General features: G+C 40.2%; 1 protein-coding gene across 2 annotated transcripts in view; it reads left to right on the plus strand.

Moving 5' to 3' along the window:
• The window catches only part of USP40 (ubiquitin specific peptidase 40), a 3,368,940-nt gene that overhangs the window by 2,014,633 nt on the left and 1,327,782 nt on the right, over nt 1-26,525 (plus strand). For both annotated transcript variants that reach the window (XM_044075047.1, XM_044075048.1), the window contains one exon: nt 6,301-6,358. In XM_044075047.1, the coding sequence (XP_043930982.1) occupies nt 6,301-6,358 (58 nt within the window). The remainder of the gene's footprint in view (nt 1-6,300; nt 6,359-26,525) is intronic.

The following is a 26,525-nucleotide window of genomic DNA, read 5'->3' on the forward strand; positions in this document are numbered from 1 at the left end:
TGAGTTCAGTTTTCACCATAGCTGTCAACATCTTAGCACAAAACACTTGAACAAAGCCAGTAATGTGGAATAAAGCCCCAAACATATTCAGTGAATTCAGTTCTCACTATAGCTGTCAACCTCTTAGGACAAAACACCTGGACAAAGCCAGTAATGGGAGAATGCAGCCCCCAAACATATTCGGTGAATTCAGTTCTCACAATAGCTCTCAACCTTAGCACAAAAAAACCTGGATGAAGCCAATAATGAGGGAATACAGTCCCGAAAATAGGGAGAAATTTCAAATATTCATCTTATAAACTTAGAAAATTGCCAGAATAAAAGGTTTTGTGTTACCATGTACTTTCTGAAGAACATGAAGTCTGAAATTCAAATGCTTGTCATTTTTATTTGTTTAACATTTGTTAACCAGCAAAGTCTGACTTAGAACAAAAGCCAATTTTCATCAGAGGCCCAGGGAGAAACACTCCAGACACATATCTTTGTAACATGGGAGATCACCAGAGCACCCAGTGGAAACCCACACAAACACAGGGAGGACATACAGACTTCACACAGAAGGCACCCCAGCCAAGAATCAAACCAGGGAACCTCTAGCTGTAAGGCAACAATGCTACCACTGCACCATCAAGTATTTATTAAATTAAAAATCCAGAAACGACAGAGTTTGAGGAACAGAAAAGAACAAAAATATGAGGCAAAAATCTGCAAAGTTTTCACAGATGGTGGTGGGTAGGGAATTCAGGCTCTTGCTACCTGTACCCAAGGTACAGGGTTCAAGCCTGAGGAATTCTGTAACCACCACCAGATATTCTGAGTTCTCTGTAGCCACCAGTACATATCAACTGGGGCATTTTATGTATATATATATATATATATATATATATATATATATATACACACACACACACACACACACACACACACACACACACACACACACACACACACACACACACACACACACACACACACACACACACACACACACACGCCTTCTTCCTACTCCAGACTGCTGTTGCAGCAGTCCAGATTCCCTGTGAGTTCCAGGAATGCCAGGCATGCATGCGCGAAAGTTCAGAGACCCGCAAATTAGTTTTTTTTTTCTTTTCACAGCTGGGGGGGCTGCAGTCCTATAGCACGAGCTGCACCTGCCCAAAGTAGTTACGGAAACTAATCATAACCCATTCATTAACCTGTCCATTTTCTTTCCAAACTACTCATTGCATTGTCTGGATGTTTACTAGCAGCTAAGAGGTTACTTGGGCATAACTAAATCTATTAAACGATTCTCATAGTGCATATCTTGTTTTCAAAAATTAAATTGGGTTTCAGAGATTGTGAAAATCACATTGCCAAGGTGGTTGACAAACTGTATTACATTTTTCAGTTTAAAAGTACACATGTATATGCCTTTAGTGTTGAGGGTCCAGTCAATCAGGGTAGTAGGTATCTCTCAAGCTTTTTTAAGACTGTATACTTGGATTATATTCATGCAGCAGATGCACAGGCTTTACTGAATACTTTTCAGAGACACTACAAGCTGTCCTCATTCTCCATGCTTCAGAGCAGACAGGCCCTAGACATTTATGTCGCTATAGTGGTTGATGTTCATTATATTGATCACTAATGTAGTAGTCCTAGCTATATGGTTTATAGCCTATATAGGATATAACAGCCAGCCAGCTTCCAAAGCTTTAGGGCACCTTCCATGGACCAAAACCATTAGACAGCTTGAGCCACTGAAGAGTACAATCGTCTGAGATTTTTGAGGATCAACTGTCTGCTTGTGCAGTTCCTTTGCTGGACAGGTAATTCCCTGTTGTAGAAAAAAATTCTGTTTTTTTTTTTTTTTTTTTTTTTTTTTTATATACTGTTTATTTAACAACATTTTCCTATTCGGGAAAGTTATTTCAAAGGTAGGGGTTTATGTTCTAATGGACTGTCACTTGCTCCATTTGAACTAGCTAACCTGACTGACTTGGGTTCTTAACATGGAAAGCAGTTTTACTGATTGCTCTGACTGAGTCTACTTTGGTGAGTCAACCATATCTCATTTTCCACAGACAGGGTTTCTTTGTGAACTAATTCTTTTTTTATGCCTAAAGTGTTGTCCGAGTTTGCTTTAAACCAAACTATCCATCTCACAGTTTTATTTTCTGAATCTAAAAACGAGGAGAAAAAATGCTGCATACCTTGGGTGTCCACAGACAACTCTGGTACTATCTTGACAGAACTAAATCTTTCATCTCTTTGGATAAGTCGTTCACTTCTTGTGAAGGTAAGACAGGGCAATTTGTGTTGAAACTTACTATTTCCAAATGGTTGACTAAGGTCATTACCTTTTATTACACTCAGCACAACAAAAATACTCCAGAAAGGGTCAAGGCCCATTCTACAAGGGCCTTGGCTTTGTCTATGGGTTTTTGGAAAAGGTTGAATTCTAGGAGCTGCATATTGGTCTTCTGTACATACTTTTACAAAGTACTATAAGCTTGATTTCTTCTTTAGGTCTAGATAGGTTAATGTGTGCAGAGCTAGGAGCATTCTCCATGGGCTTCTGGATTTTTTCTTCACCTCCTAATTTTAGTGAGCTAGAGGTAATCTGCCCATATAGCTAAGGCCACTGCAGCAGTGATCAGTATGATGGACATAGTACTGTTGTGTAAGTAAACTTACCATAACAGTAGATGTTCAAATGATCACTGCTGCAGTAGCCACTCCCTCCCTCCACCCCGCTTGTTCTTTGGTATGTTATTTATTCCAGGGTGTGGACGTTTATTTTTTTTCTATCCTAGCATTGTCTTTTCAGGGCTCAGCCTCTGTCTTTTTGTTGACATGAAAACTCTGAAGGGTTTGGCACCCAAACCAGTCTTTTTAGTCAGCTCAGCTCAGCTCAAGCTGACTGGTGGTTTGGCCACATGGAAGGTGCCGTGAAACTTTAGAACTGGCCTGCTGTTATATGCTGTGCAGGATATAACACTTTTAGAAATTAAATTCCAAACCCAAAAAGTAGCCAAAGACAAGTTACACTTGAGAAAGATGGTAAGTCACAAAAATAGGCACTCCATAAAAAATAGATTTAGCACTTTTGTTCTTTTATTAAGAACTTCTTCAGAATAAATGAATGAACAGACCGTCTTAAATACAAAACCTCTGAAGACATCACCTCTGATTACATTAAATTAACCTTATGATTAAACCAGTCTAAAATGTAAAGAACCATATTTTTTACAGCACTTCAACCAGATACTAACATTCTATGACTATGCCCAAAATATATATATATATATATATATATATATATATATATATATATATATATATACAAAATGTTTAATCACACAAATACACATAAAAATACATAAAAACATCTTAAAAAGAACATTTTATACTTTTATTCACTTATTAAAAATTTTTATATTTCAAATACGTTTTTATGGATATTTTATCGTTAATGCCTGGGGCAACATCCACCCTTGAAAAATTTGCCATTTCAACTCTAAAAATTCTAAATGAGCATTAAATGACCCTACACACTTCTTCCTATCAACTTGCTCAACAACAAATGACAAAAATTTCCTAAAATCTCTACACTGTGGTACATGCCTAGCTAACGCATTTGTACTATCTGGCCAACATATGCTGTTTTACTGTATTGACTAAGTTCTGTGATGTTTTATCTATATAAAAATGGTCACAATTTGAATAAACAGTCAGGTGTATCAAACCCTCACTTTGACAAGTAGACCTACTACTTGCAGTGAGCACATAGTCTAAATGTTTGAAATAAAAACTACAGGCTCCCATCATAAATTTACAATATGAACATTTTTGACAGGGAACGTCCCAAAGTTTTTAACATTCCCTCTATTGTAAAGAACTTTGGAAGAACTCTCCAAAATCTGTTTTAACTTTTTTGTCTTCTCATAAATAAATCTTGGCTTACGACCCAAAACATATGCCAATTCTTGATTCCCAGTTGTAATCTTCCAATTGTTGTTATTAATTTCCTTTATCTGTGACCTATTTGCACTCAAAGGTAGAGGAAAGGAACAACTCCGTCATTGCATTTTGTCATCCCTTTACACTTGATCTATAGTTTTGGGGAAAAACCTGCTTTAACAATTGGCAGAAATCTAGTGTACCTGTGTTCATTGACATTATTAGAAACTCTCAAGATTCTCTAAAGGATACCCCCGTGTTGAAAAAGCCACTCAAGCTCATTGACTTCCTTAACAAAAGCTTCATCTTCACTGGTCAATCTGCTGATTCTAATGATTTTCCCTTTCAACATGTTCAACTTCATGAATCCCGGGTGAAAAGTATCAAAATGCAAATAATTATTTGTAAAAGTTTCCTTCCTATAAATATTACTAAGGAATTCCTCTCCAGAAATGTCCATACAGAATTCTACATCCAAAAAATGTACTTTAACCCCTCTATTACTTTCAGTAAATTTCAACCAAGGAACACAGTTATTGATCTGGGTAGGGAATTCATGGTACATATCACTATTGCCTGCCCAAATAAAAATAAATCATCTATATATCTCTTATAAAATCATAAAATCTGACAAATTTAAAGCAAGGCAATCTACATAAATATTCCTGTTCCCACCAACACATAACTAGGTTAGCAAACACTGGGGCTACAAGAGTCTCCGTCGCCACCCCTCCTTTCTGTTGAAAAATACTATCTTCAGACATAAAAAAAATTACTCAGTACTAACTCTAACAACTGACAAATGATAGAGATGCCCTGTCTTAATTGTCCACCAAATTTGTTTAAATACAGCCTTACAAACTCCAACCCTTCTTCCTGTTTTATTGATGTATATAAAGAGAACAAATATCTATGTTACATAAAAAAGTCTCATCACCAAAAAATCTATAATTGTTGAGTTCATCTAAAAAGACACAGGAGTCTTTTAAATAAAATGTACTTGCTTGAACAACTGGATTTAAAATATTGTAAAGATACATATGTATTTTAACCATCTTATTAAAAGGTGCCGAAACAATGGGCCTAAACGGAGGGTGGGCAACATCCTTATGTATCTTAGGTATTCCAAATAATATACCCAACTGTGGCTGTTGTACAATAAAGAACTCAAATAAATCAGCTGATATGCAATGTTGATGTAACATGTCTAATAATGACAAATCAAATCCCTGATAACTTCTGACAAAATCTAACTTATATAGCTAAGGCTGCTTCAGCACTTAAACGGTGCTAAAATGGTATACAAAGAGAGCTGGAGATGAGAGTATTGCTTGGTTAATCTCTTGAGATGTCCTTGATTATAAATTCATAAGCAATTACTAGGCTAATGGCACAAGAGCCTTTACAAGCATAGCCAATAATGCCCAGGATATGACAATATTATATCTTAATTCCCTAGGTATGAGATGAGGTAGTATCAGGTAGTTGGTCTTTGGGTGTTTACTGTGCATAACCACACGTATAATTTTGTAGTTTATTTATTCTGTTGTTAACTGACTTAATGAGCTGGTATCTGCTGTTATTAGCCACACTTTCAGCAAATGCAGTCTTCTTGGAAAATTTAGGTAGCCCATTAACTGGATTGTATTTGGGAAGTGGAAACAACTGGAGTACAAGAGAACCCAGAAGACATGGACAACATACATATTCCAGACAGACATTTAGAAAAAGTCAGTATTAAACCCTGAACATTAACCATTACTCCACTGTCCTGTTCAATCTGCAGTTAATCCACATGCAAAGCCATAGCTAGGGTGGGGTGACTGAGCCAACTACCTTAGGAGCAGGCTGTTCAGGGGCATGATCAACACTGTGAAAGAGGTGCAGATCATTGCCTGCACATCGGTTGTGTAATCACTCAAGTACAGGTAATCATTTCTGCAACCACAGTTGTCATTGTAGCTGTTTAAATGATTTAAAAGACCCCAGGACTGCCTACAGAGTGCATGCTTGTGTGTGCATACATGCAGTTACCAGTAACTGTAGTAAGGCACTTGAAAATTTTCTTGCTGAAGATAGTAGGGTGCCACTATACAGAAACACAATAGCCCTTTGCCTAGTACTGAATGACATTTTTGATCCCCAGGTATCTCTGGTAGGCTTTCTTTTCCTTCAGGAGTACCAACTGGGGAATTGTCCATGGGCAGCAGTTGTCCTAGGTACAGCTTTGTCCACAGGCTTCCAAATAAGTAGTATGATGAACAAGTGAAGTGTGCAGTGGAAGTAATTGAATATTTGGTCATAGAAATTCTTTGTTGAGCTGCACTAAATTAAGTTTTTCTTTTTTTGTTTCAGCCGATGTTTGACATCAAAAGTAAAGCCATTCAAGAGATGCAGTTACAACATGAACTAGGTAATATGCACACTGTATTTGATTTACAGAAGTGTTATAAGTGACTTCCTATCTCTTCTGCTTAGCTTTTTTATGCATCAATGTGAAAATGATGGTTAGAGCATCGGATGAAGATACTTGGTAAAGTATGTAGCAGAGTAGGTTAATGAGTGTAGAACAATGGGGCCCAATTGCAAAAGACTTGCTGTAAGTGTAACTTACTCCATTGTAAGCTTGCTTTGTAAGTTGGCCTTACACTGAAGTAAGGCATTTACGCTGAGAGCAACTCTTGGAAATCTGGCCCATTGTCCATGATCAGTCTTGAAGGTAGACAATTATGTGTTATTTTGTATACGTCTGATCCAGGTATGGAAGGAATTTAGAGGTTAAATTACGTCTTAAGGGAAAAGTCATCAAACCCATTCTTTGGGTCTTTATCCTTTTAATAGTTGTGGTAAAATAATTTATATTGTGCTTGGTCCACACCACTTCAGTTTTTCATTCTATGGGAATTCTGCATTTTTGAGCAGTCTCCATCTCAATGCATCATTTGGTTTTGTTTCCTGTCTGTTGGTGAGATCTTCATAGCTGTTATACTTTACCTTGCTCTTCATTGAGGCTTTATTGGATATTTCTTATCAGTTAGCAAGCATACCATTCTGATTTCATTTTGTGCAACTAATCTGTCAGTTTTATGTGAAAATGTTTTTTTTTTTCCCACTATGATAGAGGTCATAAGTGTTTTGCTGCTGATTCTGTTGTATCTTTTTCTTTCTCACTAGCCCATAGCAGATATGTATGGAAAATCATGAAGCCAGTTTAAGTACCACTATAATAGTTTGAGATCAAATAAGACAGAAAGATAACATATGTTACAGGACTTGAGATTAAGCAATTTTTCTCTTTATACTTCCAATTTTTGTGGAACAATGGTTGTTGTCCCCTTAATTTTGCTACACTTTCACCTTTCATGGTCATCCTGTACACTCCTAGAAATTCTCACCACTACCAGACTCGCCTTGTAGTATAGATTTTGTACTAGAAAGCTGACACTCACTAGTCTACTAAATATATTTTCGTTTGTGTAAAACATCAATGCGATACTAGTGTCTCTGCTTCCCATGGTGTTCCTCTTCTTTTATTTTTTTTTTAGATACATTTCTCTGGCCCAGTAGTCATTTTATTTTATTTTATTTTTCTTTGCTCATCAAACTAGCTGGTTTAGCATAATTAAACATTCATAGGTATTTTGTTAGGCTTGGAGTCCAGGTGACCATTGAGAAGCCCTCCCCAGCCCAAATTCTCAATTGTTTCCAAGCATTAGGTGACTTGCTCAAGGTCACACAGTAGGTAAATGAGGGCCGAGGGAATCAAGCCTTGTACTATAGGGATTACAGCTCAAAGTTTTAATCCCCTATGCCCATACCACAGGAACTGTAGCACACATTCTTAAGCCTCTGCACCAACTGCCAGAGTCTGAGATTAAGGTGACAAAATGCTGCATTAAAAGGCGCTATGAGGCAAGGTACAGTACTTCTCTAATATGAGGAGTAGATAATAAACGATGTAGACTTAGTGATAAATGAGATTCTTTAATAGTTCCACAAGACTTTAAGAAGGAAGGCAGACAAATATAGGAAATGGGTTGCAGACCTTGTTTGGTTTAATCAGAGTTAAAAAAAAAAAAAAAAAAAAGAGAGAGAGTAGCAGGAACTTTGAAAAACAAAATTTAGGTAAAGGTGAAGGGGTAATGACTGAGAAGCTACCAGGCACAGAGGCAAGAGTGGAAATTTGACAGACAGTAAGCAACCAGTGTACATTTGCAAATGCATAGAAGATTCAGCAAAGAAAATAAATGCAGTATAGCTGAGCTATAAAATAGATGGGAGGCTCTCTCCAGCTGTTACTCTGTCTTGAAAAATATGCTATTTAACCCTTTTCAAGTGAAAGTTCACATTTTTGCGCTTTCACGTGTAGGGAATAAGTGTGTGTGTGTGTGTGTGTGTGTGTGTAAAACAGTGATGGTGTTAGAATCATTTTAGGTTAGCATGCAGAAGTTTTGCATAATGAGGATGCAACCCCAGATGGATTTTCTTCAGGTTTTGAATGATTGGAGCAGTGGTCTGATAGACACGCCCTCCCCTTTGTTCAAGTTGCTGTGCTTTTTCTGAACAGCAGTTTACAGTTATTTTTGCAATAAATTTTCTAATGTGACGATGTGAGCTGTTTGAAGAAGTCCTGAAACTGGGAAAAGTGGTTACTTGTTTTTAATGTTGGCTGAAATGGAATAAAAGTTTAGTTCTTTAGTGCACAGTCTTGATCATATTTATGTATTTTTTATGTATATGAGTATATAACCTATGACTGATGAACTTTTCACTGAAACACAGTCCACTGAATTGATACCCAAACAGTCAATACTTAGACTATCAAAATAATGCAAAGCAACAGTATTTCTGAATGGGGGCGGACCCCCTCTGCCTACACAATGCTTTCTTCTCTAAATATAATAATTGATGCCGCATAGCAGTAGCGGTAAAGTAAAATTTCCTTAACCTCATTGTTCTACATTCATGCTGTAAGTAAAGTAGCTGTATAACTGCTTTGAAGAAATGAGGACAGACTAACTACATTGACAATTCCCATTTCTAGTAAACCCTATTCGACCATCTAAAAATGTTCCAGATATGATTGCAAGGCATGTTGACAGGACATGACATTTTATGTGATAAGAAAAATGCAAACTGCTAAAATTTTAAACACAACTAATTTTGAGGTACACTATATTGAATCCACATGAGTTGAATGACAAATTTGATTTAGCGTGTTTATGAAGCAAGATTGTATAGTAGTAGTAGGAAATGGTCATCATGGGGTGAGACCTGCAGTATTGCTCATGAAAGGTAGCAATTAGATAATGAACATCTGTTCATCTGGCCTAACATCCAAAGCATTTGACATCTCCAGGTCTCCTCCCTATGCTGAAGGCATTGGTAGGACACTATGTTGAAAAAGTAAAGAAGCCAGCATGCCAGCATTGTCTTTATTTAGTACGACTACAACAAAAAGGATTGATCAGTCCACCAATCTCATTCAGTCAATTAAGTACCCATCGGGGGATTTTTTTTCTTTTACTCTGTGATTACACCGTGTGTTGTGAGTTTCTGCTTTGTGTTATTTTTATAACATTGCTGCTTCTTTTGAATGTGTGCTTGGAGTTTTCCAAGAATGGTAAAATTTCAGATTTTCTCTGAAGGCGTTCCACCTTCGGTGCTTTTTGTGTCACGGGGTGGTCGCACTAGATACACCTACAGAGACCACTCATATTTCAAGAAGACTCTTGAGAGCAGGGTCAGGAATCTAAAGCTTTGTTTTTTTCTTTCCTTTTGAAGAACCAAATAAGGAAAGGGACAGTAATTATTATGGGTCTTAAGCAGAGATATCTTCCACAGTTGAGGCACAGAAAGCTTAAAGTACTACCATAAAATGGACAAAACATGGAGGCTAGTTTGAAAAGATGCAGACAGGGCATTTGCCTGTAAAGACCCCATCAGTCTCACAGAGGTCTTAAGGGTTCTATCTTCAAGGAGGCCCCATCTGATAAGCCCCCAGCTTGAACATCTACTGAGTATGGTGCCATGATTGTAAGCTCTTTGGGGGTCAAAAGCAGTGTAGTGCTTGTGATGACATGCCATGCCTTACCAGAAATTATATCTGTGTAACAGCTGGATGCTGTTCCACATTTGTATGCTGTTGACCAGCATGTGGGACGGGCCTGAGGATAAAGTTCTTTCCCACCAGCTTTGCCCTTCGGTTTTTGTACAGCAAGCATACCTTTCAGTTTTTCAGATTTTTGCCTCATATTTTTAGTCTATTCCTCATAAAATATGTGGTTTTATGGCAAATCATTGAGGACTGAAGTCATTATGGTGGCAATCATTTGAGTTTCAGACTTTATATCTTTCCGAAAATGTGTGGTAATGCAAAACATGTGATTCTAGCAACTTGCTAAGTTTATAAAAGCACAAATTAAAATATGGCTGTATTTTGGTGACTTTTCCCCCCACCACGTCATTTTTTTATTTGGTTTTGTCAAGATTTCTTGCTCTAAGAGGTTGAGAGGTATGAATCAGCAAGTCTTGGTTGCAGGGTATACAGTGATTAATATTGAGTTTTAGCAGAAGTTTTATGTCCTCAAATTTAAAGAGCTTAACTTTCATGGAATGCTTGTCTGGCCCTGGGACACCAGCTCCTAGATGACTGTCCTAGACAACTGTGAATGCAAGATGTTTTCTTAAAGCTATGTAGCCATCAGGAAAAAGGTGTATGCCCAAATACCATTACCTACTGAACCTACCACTCTTCAGGTGTTCTAGCCCAACTAAGAGAAAAAGAGCTCTGTCACCATATCTTTTATCTGAAGTGAATGTGGGAGAGGATGTGTTCTCTAAGCTATGGTATCTTTGTGGAAGTCAACTTATCAGAGTTGAAACAGGAGTTTATTTCTCTTGCTGAAACTTTTAAATCTCAAGTGAGAATATGCTGGGTGGGTATCAAAGAAAATGTGCAACTTCCCAGAATGTACCCAGGATGCTTGGTGTTGACTAGCTTAAACCTACCACCATTTCCCCAGTGTTACAAGCCTTTGAAAAAGTATTTATTTGTGTGCGCTTCTTTTGAACAACACTAACAGTCTCAAAGAAGCCCAACCAGTTTTATTGTGTAGAAGAAAGGGTTTAATACTCCTAAAAAAAAATCACTGCAGATTCATTTGCTATGTCCCTTGATGTCATGAGAAGGTTAAACTGTTGCCAGCTAATAAGATCCTTCCAGATGACAAGAAAATAGATTAGTAGATCAGTTTAGAAAGAAGTTATATAGTTGTGCTACTATAGGTATCATTACAATTGTCAAATGCCACATATTGTAAAGTGTCAGGGAGATATCCTGACTGAAATCAATGTTGCACTATTCTTAACATATGAGTTTTTGTCTGCTGACGTCCAATTGATGCACCAAAACTTTACCTTTTTGAAGGCGCATGTCCGATGCTTGACCTCAGCTCGTATGCCTCAGGATATATAGGCAGACATACACGAGTACCCCAGACTGTCTCATCTCTGACCCGAATGCAGGTCCTGCATCCATGGAACTGATCTCTGTTAGGTCGTTGGTGCCATTGCTTCTCTTGATTGCTTCTCAGCTAAGTGCCACATTGGAAAATCATCCTTTTTTTTTGTAATTTGAACTGCATTAAAAATTTGTGTTAGATGTTAGCTGGGAGGAGTAAAAGTTTGAGTGCGGTAGAAAGATTCTAGTCAAAGATTTTCACACAAAGTGTCTTAGTTTAGGTCCACAACATGACTACAAAGCTGGTTCTATCTGTCAGTCGTTTAGTCCAAAAACTCTTAAATCAAGTCTTTTTTGTCTTAAGACATTCTTTGAAACACAGAGTCTAAAACACCTAGTCCAAGCTAAGATGGTGGGATCCTCAGCATCCGATGTTGCCCTTCTGCCAAAGAAGAAACTCTAGAAGACCCCATGAAGATTCACAGTCTAAAATTTCCGAGTGAGATATACCCATTGAGGTTGCAGAATCGATGGTATGTCGAATATCCTTTCATTTGCCTGCTAGCAAGACCCCTTTGAAGGCTGGTTTGGCTCCTGATGCCTTGCAGGCTGCATATACCTCAGATGAACCACACCTTATTTTGGAAAGAAATGTGGAATTCCTCAAATCCTAGGGTGGGAAAAGGTTACAGATACTGTGATTGATGTACACAGAGGTTCCAGACCTCCGAGACTCATTCAGGTGGACATTACGCCTAAAAAGAAAAAAAGCAGAAAACTAGGCATGTGATCTCCCCTACAGCTTCTATGGAAAAATAATGGATTGATTTCTCCCAGGGCTTATTTACAGTTATCACCCTGAAGCCTCTTCCTTTTGTGACCCAGCTGCCACAAGCCATATCACAATTACATACCTTAGATTCTTCTTTTTTTGAGAAGGAACAAGATGCAGATTCTGATCATTCCCTGGATTATTCCACACAAATGCATTCTGTAGAACAGCTCTGTGTGGATGGGGGGGGGGGTTCCTTTTCTCTAGGCTCTCCCATTGAAGAGCCCTCATTTGAAGAAACTGTTCAGAACATGATGAGTCACTTTGAATGGCAATCAAAGTGAATCTCTGATGTACAAAAGAGATACTATAGCCCTCTGGAAATGGGAACACCAGCTCCTTCTCCAGTCACTCCAGTACTAGAGGCATGCCTTCCAGTCAACATCTTCAGCACCTGATTCATAACCACCAGCACACAACAGACAAGGCAGGTTCTATAAAGTACTTGATTACTTTAAATATCTGTTTACGAATCCTGTGGCTGACCCTGCTATAGTCTCTCTTTCCTCAGATAAGCCATCTAAGCTGCTCCCCAGTGCTAAATACCCTTCCCACAAACAAGGATAGTAGGGCTGTGGATGGGTGGGGAAAAGAGGTCTACACCTTCTCCCCCCTAGCAATCAAAGCTATTAACTACCAGACACAAATGACTAAATGCTTACTCTCTGTACTACAATCTTTGCAAAATGTTATGTCAGACCCACAGTCAGTAGATTCCAAGCAGCAAATGCAGACCTTACTGTCTCAAGCTACACAAAAAAACAGTCACAGCATTGAATGCAGTTATGATGTAATGGATACCACTTCCAGGTCTCCTTGCATGGACTCAGTCATCAGACGATATGCATGGCTGCACAGTCAACCCATCCTTGATGACTTCAAATCTAAAATCTTAGATTTGCTCTTAGACAAAGATTTCTTGTTTTGTCCACAGGCTGTCTCTTGAAAACTCTACAAGAGCAAGACAAGACTATGAAAGACTAAAGACAAATTGTACTTTCTACAGTCCCTAGTACAATAGAAACTAGCTAGCCAGGTCTAAATTTTTTGTTAAGAGGGACCCTAGGTCCACGCACAAAAAATAACACCACCAAGAAAAAGATTTCCAGACAAACCACGTAGGGAATCTCCTTTGGGAAGGCCTCCCTTTGAGAGCAAAAACCTGGGACTGCCTTCTTGACTACCCCTCCTCTCTCCTCAGTCCCTCTACTTCCGTATCCAAAAGACTTTCTCTGTCTTTTCCCTTTTGAGAAATGGTAATTACAGACAGATGGGTTCTGGCTATCATCAAAGATGGCTATGCCATGTCTTGGGAAGGCATTCCCTCTGTAAAAAGCTTGCCTCTTCCACCACTCTGCCAGCTTTTGTTGCTCAACCCTGGTCAGGACTTAATTGATTAGGGCACCATAGGAAGAGGTTTCTATGGTACCAAGGAAGGAAGAACCATGGAGACCCATTCTGGATCTCTCTCTCTCCTAACCACTTTCTTGAAAATCCCTGCTTTCAAAATGCTCACTCTTCACATCCTCCTGCCTTTCATTTTTAGTCACATATTTCTGGTATCCCTAAAGCTAAAGGATTCCTACCTTCACATTCCCATTTGACCATCTTGCAGGAAGCTCCTCAGATTCATCAATGGTTCATCACATTTTCAGTTTACTGGTTTGCCCTTTGGTCTTTCTAAATCACCAAGAGTTTTTAGAAAGTGTCTAGCTCCAGTTGTGACTTTCTGCTGCACATAATGAGTTCAGATGTTTCCTTATTTGGATGAGCTACTGATCTAAGCTTTGTCCATGGACATCCTCCTTGAGCAGGCATATTACATGGTACATCTCCTGACAATCCTCAGATTCACAATCAACTTCAAAAAAATCCCATCTCATACCCACTCAGGACCTAGTTTTTCAGGGTTGCTGACTAGACGCACAAAGGGCCATGGGTTTCATGGCAGCTACTATCCCAGTGCTTCCTCTGGCCAGACTACACAAGAGAAAAATTCTGTGATACCTGAAATCTGTATTGGCTCAACATTCCAACTCCCTGGATACCCTTATCCTTCTCCTGCCTTGCCTCAAAAAGGAGCTGATGTGATGGGAGAAGAAGGTCACACAGAACCTGGGTCTCCCTTTCACCCCAGCCCCACCCAACCAAGTTCTTCCCACAGATTTCTCAGACAGGGCATGGGGCCATGAACAGGATATCACTGAGTGCAGGGGAAATGGCCTTCTCCTCTCTTGAAGAAACACATCAGCTTGAAAGAAACGATTGCTCTTTACTGCCAATCTTGTCCCACCCATGGAAACCAAACACACCAACAAAACCACATTTATGTTATATTAAAGCAAACAGGGGGACACAAGGCCTTTCCCACTGTGCAAGTTAGCACAGGAGGCATGGCACCTAGCCATACAAATGAACATGACCCTAACAGCTACATAAATTCCCTCACAGGAGAATGTGCTTGCAAATTCCTTATGCAGCCACCTGGAGGACCCTCATGAATGGGCCCTGGACAGACAGTTCTTCAAAGCAATCAGGCACAAGTGGGGCACACCACAAGTAGACCTTTTTGCTCCTCCAGAAACCCACCAACTTCCTCAGTTCTGCAGCAGAATCCTTCCTTTCTCAGCTTGGAGAACAGATGTTTTCTCATTCCAGTGGACTGGGAGGTTCCTCTGTGCCTCTCCTCCACTGCCTCAAAAACTCATTCGAAAAACCCGAAATGAAGCTTCAAAACTTCTACTTCTGACCCCTTTCTGGTGAAGATGGCATTGGTTTCCCCTCCAAGTCCACCTACCCATGGGAAACCGCTGCAAAATACAGTTGCAACTAGACCTGGTCACTCAACAACTACATCTGCTTCTCCATCTAAATGTAGCCTCTCTCATCTCACTCTGTTGATGATAGGGTTCTGATCTCTAAAAGACACCTTTTCTCTGAAAAGGTGGTTCAGGTTTTACAGGAAGCCAGAAAACATACTGCCAAAAAATTGTACACAGCTGACTGGAAAAGATTTTCTGTTTGGTGCCACAGACACAGATAGGATCCACTCTTATCAGAGGTTCCAACTGTCTTTCAATATGTCTGCAAACTATTGCATTCTGGATTGGCCTACTCTTCCATTAAAGCCCTTCTGTCTGCAATCGAGGCCAGCTTGTCTCTTGACCCTTCTCTCATGTCCAGGACAGAGGTCAAACTTTTCTTGAGGGAGGGATCCTTACATCATAAATCACCAAGAAAACCCATTTCTCTTTCTAATCTTTGTGCTGGAAAAACTTGCATTCGAGCCAGTAGCATCTGCCACTCTAAAGGTTTGCACCTGGAAAACTGTTTTTCTGTTGGTTCTAAATTCTCCTCACAGAATGTCTGAACTTCATGTGCTTATGGCCATTCTACCCTTTCTCATTTTTCACATGGACATTGTGACTCTTGGGGACAATAGTTATTTTATGCCTAAGGTAGTGAATGAGCTATCCCTTAGTCAGGTAGTTCACATCCCCCTACCTTTTTTCCCCAATCCACAGAATAGGGGGGAAAGAATTCTATTCTTAGACATTCACAGGCAGCTGAGGTTCTACTTGGACAAAACAAAAACTATCAGAAAAAAATAACCAACTATTTGTTTCCTTCATGGATTCCTTGCTGGGTGAGCCAATCTCAAAGCAAACTCTTGCATCTTGGATATCAAAGGTTATCTCTTTCTGCTACATACAGTATGGTAAATCATTGCCTTCCTGCACAAAAGCACATTCTACTCAGGCAGCAGCCTGTTCTGGCGCCTTCCACAAGGGTGTTGATGCCAGCTCCATCTTGGAATCTGCTACTTGGTTCACTGTGCACACCTTCACCAAACACTACAAAAACTGATGCATCTGATGATGTCAATTTTCATTCTATCCTCAACTGTTGGGTTTGGATCTGATCATCAGATCTGATTCATCCGTTACTAAAGCTTGTGACCAGCAGAAACTGTTGAGCTCCTCCTTTACCCATAATGCACCAACCCCTTAACATACCTCAGATCTCATTTGCTGCTTTTCACAAAAGATTTGGTAATTTTGAACTCTTGAGTGTTAATAGAGATGTGTGCTTTTTTCTTCATGTTTTATCTTCCTTGTTATACATTTCCTTACCTTTTACACTTAGTGTAATTCTATTATACCATTGTTGGTAATTATTTTCCCCTACACGCTATAACCTTCTTATAGTGCACATGCCTGTGTAATTCTTCTTACCATTGTTGGTATTTCCCTTCCCCTTTCATTTTCTTACATTTATATATTAAAAAAACTTTCTTCCCTCTTTGTTTTTCTTTAAAGTCATCATGTCTGACAAAGGTCCTGCTGATTTCAAAAAATGTCAAAGGTGTGGGCATAAATTACTTTTATCTCATGCCCATAGATTGTGTCTTTTGTTTAGGCCCTCAACATCTACAAGAGGATTGTGCTATCTGCAAAAATGTCAGTCCTAGGGTCAGAGCAGATAGAAAAAATGAATTGATCTTAAAAGGATTGCTTTCATCCTCATTCAGAGAGGTGATCTCTGGGGCTCATTCTCCCAAAACAAAAATTAAGGAGATGTTGGCTAAGTCTCCAAGGTCATCTACTTCTTCCACTCCTCCTCCTGAGCCGCTGAAGAAAAATTAAGAACAGATCTGAAATCTGATCAGTCATCTCTGCTTCAGAGCCAATGAGAAAATTTTTGAATCCAAGTCTTTCAAATCCAAAGATTCTGCCAGGAACAAGATATTTTCTGACATTGGATCCAGTACCTTCTCAGGTTTCCTTTTCCTTCCTGGAGAGATGTCGTTTAAGGTCAGTGTCCCTTGTCTCATTTTGTTCTTCCAGGAGTCTAACAAAGGAAGATGTGGACAGAACTATGAAGAAATTTCTCTCGATGCAGAATCAGATGGGTATTCTCCTGTCTGCTGCTCTCCTTGGGTCAGGGAGTCCATCTGTCTGTTACACCACCATTATCTGCTCCTTCTTCGATTCCACCAGTTGTTTGGGTCCCTGCATCTGAGCATTCTGGGTCCATCCGGCTCTGATCCGAAGCTACCTTTATCTTCAGATCTGAAGGCTTTTGTGGGTGTACTGGCTCTGACTTTTTTGGATCCGGATGACTCTCAGAGGTGAAGCTGCCTTGTTGGATCTGAGGTGTTGGAGGCAACTCTGAGATTTTCAGAGCCATCTCCACCCCTCAGGGCTTTGGCATTGGATAGCTAGGCTCTGACTTCCAACTCGGGGGGGGGGGGGGTTACTCTTGGAGTGAGGGAGACAGTGATCCAGAAGCCTGCCTTCTTGGAGACAATGTCTTCCTTCTCTCCACAGTGATCTGCATTTGAATTAGTGAAGAGGGTGTTCGGATCTCTAAACTAGTTCCCAGATGTCTCTGAACTTAGACCCACATCATTCTATGCCACAGGGACAACCAGCTCAAGGCCTCCAGACCACTCAACAGGGTCTTACATTCTCTTCTGACACTTCAACAGAACATCCCACTGAGGAAGTGCAAGTGGAGGCACTTGGACTGTACACAAAGGTCAGTCACTGAGGATACTGATTTCGATAAAAGAGAAGGATCCCCATGATCACCTTGGAAGACGCATCATTTGGAGACATTCTGGAGATCCTGAAGCGGAGAGGTGGTTGGTCCTCCAGCATCCTTTCACCAGAGAAATCAGTAGTTTTGAAAACCTTTGGAGCTGGCCCATCTACTTCCTAGGTTACTCCGCCTGCCAAAGAGCTCATTGATTTGATCTCTAGGAAGGTGTGGAAGGAACCTGACTCAGTTCATCCAATCCCTAAGAGGCCAGATCAGATTCTGGCTCCACCAGTCTGGAAGGAATTTTGAAGTAAGGGGATACCCATAGATGCTATGGTCAGGGCAGTGGCCTCCAAGAAGGAACTTACTGAACAAAGTTCCTCTATCATCCCCTAACTGGGAGTCTAGGGTGATGGACAGGTTTGGCAGGCGTGTATATGTATCAGCAACCTTTGCCCTTAGGTCACTGAGCTGTTTGCCACATCTTACCAGACTACAAAGGGACTTAATCAAGGAACTTTCATATTGCCTTTTGGGGACCATTACTGCTGAGGCTCAATCTTCTGTGGTCTTTCAGTTGGCTACCCTCTAATCCATTTCAAATTCTTTCATGAGGCTTATCTCGCATGCTGCTGAAAGTACCTCAAGGACAGCAGGTTCAGGCATATCCATTAGGAAGCATTAATGGATGCACTGATGTGATTTTGTGGAGCCTTTCAAGTCCTCGTTCATCAGTGCTACCTTTGATGGCAGTTCGTTGTTTGGCCCAAAAGTGAAGGACACACTCTCCAGGTATGAGAAGGAGGGAAAGACCCTCTCTGCATGCAGATATGTTTTTGTCCCCTTCAAGATCCTTTTCTAGGAATCAATGAGGTGGTTGGAAAATGTGGTTCAGAAAGTCCCAGGGGTCTCTTCAGGACAAACGTGGAGATAGTTCCTCTAGGGGTAGAGGGGAGAACTCTAATGGATGACGATGCCAATGTTGCAGAGAAGGCCTGCATAGCCAGGAGTCCAGAGATTTTCTCTGACAGACCCTATTGGCGCTTCTTAAAGGAAGGCCCGATTGTCCTGCTCTGGAGGCCATGGTGGTCGACTGTCCCTGCACCAGAGAGCCTGGCTAGTTTTAACAAGAGATACTTGGGTGGAAAGGATTATATCCAGAGGCTATATAATTCTCTTTTCCCTTTCACCTCCAACTGTACGCAAAATTCCTGATGTTCCACCCAGTCAGAGGAAAGAAGCAACAACAAAAATACAAAAGCTGCTAGGAAAAAGAGTCATCCAAGAGGTCCCACCAGACCAGATAGAGTCAGAAACTTACTCAAGATTCTTTTTAGTGCCAAAGAAAACAGGCGACTGGGGGCAAATTTTGGATTTCGGCGACTTGAACAAGTCTGTTCAATGTACAAAGTTTCGATGGTTTGGGCAGGGGACAACTGGATGTGCTTGATAGATCTTCAGGATCTATCACATAAAAGTGAACAGACAATCCATAAGGTATTTATGCTTCTGGCTGGGAGCCGGTCACTTTCAGTTCAGAGTAGTGCCCTTTGGTCTCACCACAGCCTCTTGGGTGTTCACCAAATGCATGGCAGTAGTAGCGGCTTACTTGAGACCGTAGGAGGAATATCTAGATGACTGGCTCGTTATCACCTCAACCAGGAATCTACTATTAAGAGGAAGAGATCAGGTGGTCCAGACTTGTTCTCATCTGAGGATAACCATAAATTACAAGGTCTCAGTTGCAATCAACTCGAACCTTGGAATTCATAGGAGAAGTCTTCAACATGATATAAGTGACAGCTTCTGTTCCTCTCTCTGGAGTGCAGACCATTGATTGCAGGTCAGGAAAATAATTCCCAATATCAATATTTCAGCCCACTTAATTCTTCAAGCCCTGGGGTCAGTGTCAGCTGCCATCATCATGGTCCCACTAGCAAGGTTTCATATGACACAGTGGTCGATTCTTTACCAGCACGTCAGCACAAATAAAGGTCGCTCAGGTATGCAAAAAATACTTTTGGAGGTGGATTCTGTCAGATCAGGTTTTACACGGTCATCCTTTTATTCTCCCTTAACCCAAGGCCATAGTTACCACAAACACTTTCCAGATTGGGGGGGGGATTTCTGGGATAAACAGACCAAGGCAGTTGGTCCCCCAAAGAAGCCAGTTTGCATATCAGTGTTCTAGAGATGAGAGCAGTACAGTTAGCATTGCAGACCTTCCAAGATGCCCACCCTTCAGGGTCAGTTGCGATTCAGATAATATATTAGTGATTTAGTACATCAACAAGGAAGGAGGAACCAGATCTTACCTCTTGTGTTGAGAAGCAGTCAGAGTGTAGCAATGGGCTATGTCATCCAACCACTTTCTGATAGCAGTGAAAATTCTGGGGAAGTCCAGTGTGATAGCAGACAAATTGAGCAGGTCCATCTTTCTACCTCACGAGTGGTCATGACAGGTATGATTTTCCATCAATGGGGCTAGCCTTGCTGCATTCTGTTTGCATCTCCCCTAAACAACAAATGCAGCAGCTTCTTTGCCCTGATCCCTCCCACTGGAGGAATCACCGAGGGATGCCCTACCCCATGGTTGGTCTCCCTGGTCTTCTATGCTACCCCCCCAACTTCCCTAATTCCCAAATTCCTACAGAGAGCTACTCAATTGAAGGGCAAAGTCATCCTCACTGCACCTTTACTCTTCTTGACAGATTTGGTTCCCCTTTCTTTGGCTTCATCTCCTTTACCCACCTTGATTCTGGATCCAATTCCAGACCTCTTATTGCACCCAACAGGCATGATTTCCCTGGATATCTCCAACCTCAAACTAACAGCATGTTTTCCCCAATTCCGTTAATAGCCAGACAACTGATGCTGTCTTCTCCTGTCTGTCGTATACTTTTATCTTGTAACTTTACAGAAGTAAATGGAAAAGATTTGTTTCCTGGGCACAACAAAAACACATTGACCCTTTCTCAGCTCCTGTACAATGTGGACTTTAAGTTTTGGCAACAGCTTTTAATGAGGGAGCTGTAGCCTCCATGATTAAGGTTCATTTAGCAGCAATCTCTAATTTTCATATTGGATTTGAGAATTTTTCTGTGACGTCACCTAAGGTTTGTAAAACATTTTTGAGAGCCACATTACTGCTGAGAACCGGGTGTATATCCGCATTTCAAAAATTGAATAGGTCGAATCACTAAATGTCGAACTGAAATGATCGACCCATTAAATTTTCGAATGCCGATAGAAAAAAGCAAAACAAAAAAAAAAACCTAAAAGGTGTAGGCAGGGGGGCAAGCCCCCCTGCACCCACCACACCCCCCTGCTACTTAAATATACCAACTCCGAGATTGCACGACATTGAACTAAATGGAAGTCTCCCCTTACAGAGATTTCTGTTTACCCATTCGATGTTCTGCACTTTCGGCATTCTCGAGGTGACAGTATCGGATTCAGTTGTTCGAGATGCTGATATAGACCCCCCTAAGAACCTCATATAAAGACCCTACTTCACCATGGGATTTGAACTTGGTACTGCAAGCCTTGATTTATTCCCTCTTCAAACCGGCAGCAAAATGTGATCTTAAATTCCAGACCTAGAAAACTATCTTTCTAGTGGGAATTACCTCTGCTAGAAGACTTGCAGGACTTTAAGCATTGTCATCTAAACCTCCCTGCTTGATCTTTCAAAAGGATAGACTCAAATTACTTACCAGTGCATCCTTCCTTCTTAAGGTGGTGTCAGAATCCACTGTCAAATCAATCCATTAATTTGCCAGTCTTTTTTTTTCCTAAATTTACAAAGATGAATATATGTTGCATTTAATGGATGTATGTTTTTAATTACATAGGACAAAAGAAATTCAAAAGACAGACCAATTATTTGTATTCTTTGAAGATTCTAAATTGGGCAAATCAGTTGCACAGGTAACTTTAGCTAGATGGCTGATGGATTGTATATCATTCAGCTACAACAGATTTGGTGTACCCTTACAAAGACCTCTAAAAGCCCATTCAGTTAGGTCTATGGGTGGTACTTCAGTATTTCTCTCTAGAACTTCCATGGACGACATGTGCAGCTGCAACTTGGTCCAGTCCTCATAACTTTGTCACTCATTACAAACTGGATCTGGTCTCTTGGAGAAGAGCAGCTTTTGGATCAACTGTGCTGAGGAATATCCTTCCTTAGAGTCCACCTGGGACTTTAGTTAGCTGGTGACTCTGTCCCAGCAGTTGAGGATAGAATGAAAATTGACTTCATCATATAAAAAAATTATGTACTTATCATAGTATTCCATCTTTGTTGTCTATTTTCATTCTTCCTCAACTTCTTACCCACCAACCGCTCAACACCTTTTTCTTTTTGAACTTAGAATGAGAGACTATAAGGACACCACTGCCCTTAATATTGAGCTCCAGATATGATCTTTCTGTCAGGAAAGTTGTAGTGATTCTTTTTACTTTATGTGAGACAGCAAACAAGATCAGGGGGATGTTAGGGGTTGGTGCATTATAGGTAAGGGAGGAGCGTGAGAGTTTTTGGTGTCCACAAACTTTAACAGCCAAGTCAGATCTAGGAATCTGATCCGAACCCAACAGTTGAGGAGGAATGAAAATAGACAACACAGATGAAACATTATGGTAAGTACAAACTTTTTTTTAGATCCAGGACTGCTTTCGCTAAGTGCATCCAGTTTGGGCCCCTAGACAGCTCATCTTCCCATGAGCCAGACATACTCTTCTCCTCCTCCTTTAGTTCTCATAATCACTCGTATATTAAGTGTACTGTAGCAGAGATTTCAGTCAAGACATTGTACAGTTGTTTAAGAACTTGCCATAGCAGTAGATACTCTACTGATCACTGCTGCAGTATTCCTTTCTTCCCTCCTTCCCCTCTTCTCTTCCTCTGCTATAACATTATTTCTTCATTTGTAAGCTGTCACCTGTATCCTGCTGTTGGGGGAGTTTACTTACGTGTTTGAGCTATGTCCCTCTTAGCTGACCAGTGTTCTCTCTCAGTAGTCTTCAGGCCACTGGCTTTGAGATGGCCTGAGTTACTTATGCGTATGTCTGCCTATATGCCCCGACACATACAAGCTGAGGTCACGTGTTGGACCTCAGGAAGGTAAAGCTTTGGTACCCCTTCTGGAAGTTAGTAGACAAAAACCCATATCTTAAGAATACTGCAGCATTGATCAGTAAGACATTTACTGTTAAGTTTTACACAATCTATACTATATATCAAAATAAATTGAGGTGATGTTTTCTTAAGAGTAAGACTGTGCATACTTATACTGACATCACTTAAAGTAGACAAATGTGGTAAAATGCAGCAGTGATGCCATGGATGCTTATGTTGGGGCAGTTGCCTTAGGTACAGTTGTAAGGTGGCAAATCTGATGTAAGGGTCCAGCTTTTGCTTGAAGACCTCATGGACCAAATCCTTGATTCCCTTTTGGACAAGTGAAATTTAAAAAAAGAACAAAAAAACACAAAGGACTGAAAGACTATCTAAATGATTCTAACTCATCTGCAGTCATTTGAAAGAATCTCCTTCCACTTGTATAAAACCTAGAACTCCCTGTACTGTAGACCTACTCTCCTTTTTGCTTTTTCTTTCTTTCTTTGATACTCTTCTCTTGGGTGGAGATATCCATCCCAATCCAGGACCAACCACCTCTACTTCTTACAAACATTCTCCTTCTACCTCACCCCCCCAGTCTTTACCCCAATTCCATACTCCCCCACCTAAATCCCTAACTATTTTCTCACTGGGTATCCAAAGCATTGTAAACAAAACTAGAGAACTGCACTCTTGGATCCACCTTAACTCCCCTCATATCTTAACCCTATCAGAAATCTGGTTAAAGCCTCACATCTCAAACTCAAAAATCTTACCCCAGGCTACAACATCTATCGTGTAGACAGAGCAAATAAGAGAGGTGGGGGTGTTGCCATCCTCTACTCTGACCAAGTTATCACTCCACTCTCAACCTCCTTACCCAACTTTGCTCCTGCAGAAATCCTCATTGCAAACTGCCAACTTTACCCCCATAAAAAATTGCCATCATGTCCATCTGTATCTTCCCAGGTGACAACATCCCTATTCTTTTAAACTTTCTCTCCTGGTTCACTCAAACTGTCCCTACAAAACCATTATATTTTTGGTGATGTTAACATTGATTGGGCTTCACTTTCCTCCTCTTCCCATACTCATGGCCTCAATCTGTATGGCTTCCTTCAACTCATATCTTCCCCTACCAGAGCCAACAAAAACTCTACTTCTGGATCTATTATAGACTGGCTCCTTACTTCTGACCCTTGTGTCTGTCATAACCCTGGCATATTTCCCAACTTTGAGTGACTATTCCCCCATCAACTGGACCTTCCTTTATAATCTCCCCCGTAATGATGCTTTCCATAAGATATTTCTTGACATACTGAACACCAGAACTCCATCCAGAAAAATCAGGGTAAAATCAAATGTGCCCTCGGCTCACTAAGCAAACACTCTGTATTATGCATTAGAGGGATGCTGCTTGGAAAACTTGGATCAAAAGTAAAACTCCTCCCCTACTCCAGCATTACAAAGAACTTGGAAACGTGTGTAAAAAACTAATTATCAAAGATAAAAAATCATTCTTTGCTTCCAACCATTGCAGCCCACATACTAACCCTAAGAAATTGTGGTCCACCATTAATAAAATCCTCTACCCTAGTATCCCTCCTACCCCCCAGCCCCTTCCCTCTCAATACTGCCCCAGAGACTGCTACTCTATTAAACAATCACTTCGGAGAAACAATTCAAAGACTAACTCAACATAGTCCCATTGCCTCTTCTCTGCCTTTACCTCCTAGTCCTTCTTCCTCTAATACCTTCTCCTTATAAACCTGTTCCACTGCCTTTATCAAATCCCATTTGAATAAACTCAAACCCTGCTCTCACTCTGTTGACAGTTTACCTCTCCACTTCCTTAAAATTGCTGCCAGTTCTATTGCCTACCCAGTCTCTATCCTTGTTAATTGTTCTGTTACTGAGGTTCTTGTCTCCGAAATATGTAAATCCTTTTACACAATCCCTCTTCACAAGTGAGATAACTCCATTGACCCCCTCAAACTATCGTCCCATTGCTATACTATCCCCACTTTCCAAAATACTAGAAAAATGTGTTTACTGTCAGCTACTTAAACACTTGCTTGATAATAATCTCTCCCACCATAGCACATTTACCGCTCTACTCTCATTCGTCCAAACAGTAGCAGAAGCCCATGATAACTACCTACTTCTTTCCTGTCTATTCTTTGATCTCTCTAAGGCTTTTGATATTGTCTCCCACTCTAAACTAATAACTAAACTTTCTAACCTTCATCTTTCTTTCCTAGAATTAGGGGGTGTGGGGGGGCACAGCACCCCACAATGGGGGGTGAAGCCCCCCACTTAATTTCATATTATATTCTTTAGTTTTGCTTTAATATTGCTTAGTAAAATAAAGGTAAGTGGGGGGCTTCGCCCCCAACACCCCCCATTGTGGGGGGTTGTGCCCCCAACTATATATATTCTAACTCCAGGGTTGCACTACAGTGGGGAAGGGGGCATATCCCATTTACTTGCCAATAATACTTGTCGGTCAAATGAAATTTCGGTCAAATGGGATCGGGCAAATTGGTGTCAGGCAGTTGGAAGTTAGGGCAAATGAAGTAGATCCATATATATATATATATATATATATATATATATATATATATATACATGCACATAATATATATGTGTGTGTGTATATATATATATATATATATATATATATATATATGTGTGTGTGTGTGTGTATATATATATATATATATATATATATATATATATATATTCACACACACACACAAACTTGTACAAAACTGTTAATTTAGTTAACTTCATTTTGTTGTATAAATTATTGTTATATGCCATTTATGATGTAAATTCTGTCTTGAATGTTTGTAATTGGAGCTTTTCTCCTCGGGTCTCCGCTGAAAACTGGCCTTTGGCTCAGTTGGATCAACCCAGTTAACAAATGACAATAAATAAATACATAAAATAAAACAAACTAAGAACGAGCAGTTTAAAACAGAATAATGTTCTTGAAAGAGACCAGAGGAGGCAACAAGACAGACATAGGAAGAGTTTTGCTACACCCTTTTAAAACAGTATCACTCATTACTGAGTGCCTTACTTATCCACCCCTTATCCTACCTTCTTTCACCTCCATCTCAACTGAGTAGGAGGATAAATAACTTTCTGCACCAGTCAGTGCTTTGATCTGATTACAGACACCTGGTAGTGGGAGGTAATTGTGTCAGGCTGTAAAATACAGTTTAGAAACTTCTTGCGTTTCACTAAGATGACCCTTGTCCCGTGTCTGTCAAGTAGAAGCACAGGTTCAGTTCAAGAAAAAAAACGCTCACATCAGCATCTGTATAAATTGTTCCACCAGAAGAGGAACGAACCAGGTTCTGTTCTAGGTTATACCTAGTTAGAAGAAAAGTTAACCTGTGGTGGCTCATGTTGGACTTCACTATGTTAAAAATTTTAAAACAAAGACTTTCAAGAGATTTATCCTGTAATCCCTGCTGCCCTAATTACTGTTAGAAATCACAGTGGTTTCCTTGGACATGAGGGATGTTTTCCTTCACATTTCCAGTTTAAAAGGCCATAGAAAGATTCTAAAGCTCCAGGGGGGATTCCAGCACTTCCATTGCAAATCT

Source organism: Protopterus annectens, chromosome 6.part0 (genome assembly GCF_019279795.1).
Source record: "Protopterus annectens isolate FY-2018-M chromosome 6.part0, PAN1.0, whole genome shotgun sequence".
Taxonomy (NCBI): Eukaryota; Metazoa; Chordata; order Ceratodontiformes; family Protopteridae; genus Protopterus; species Protopterus annectens.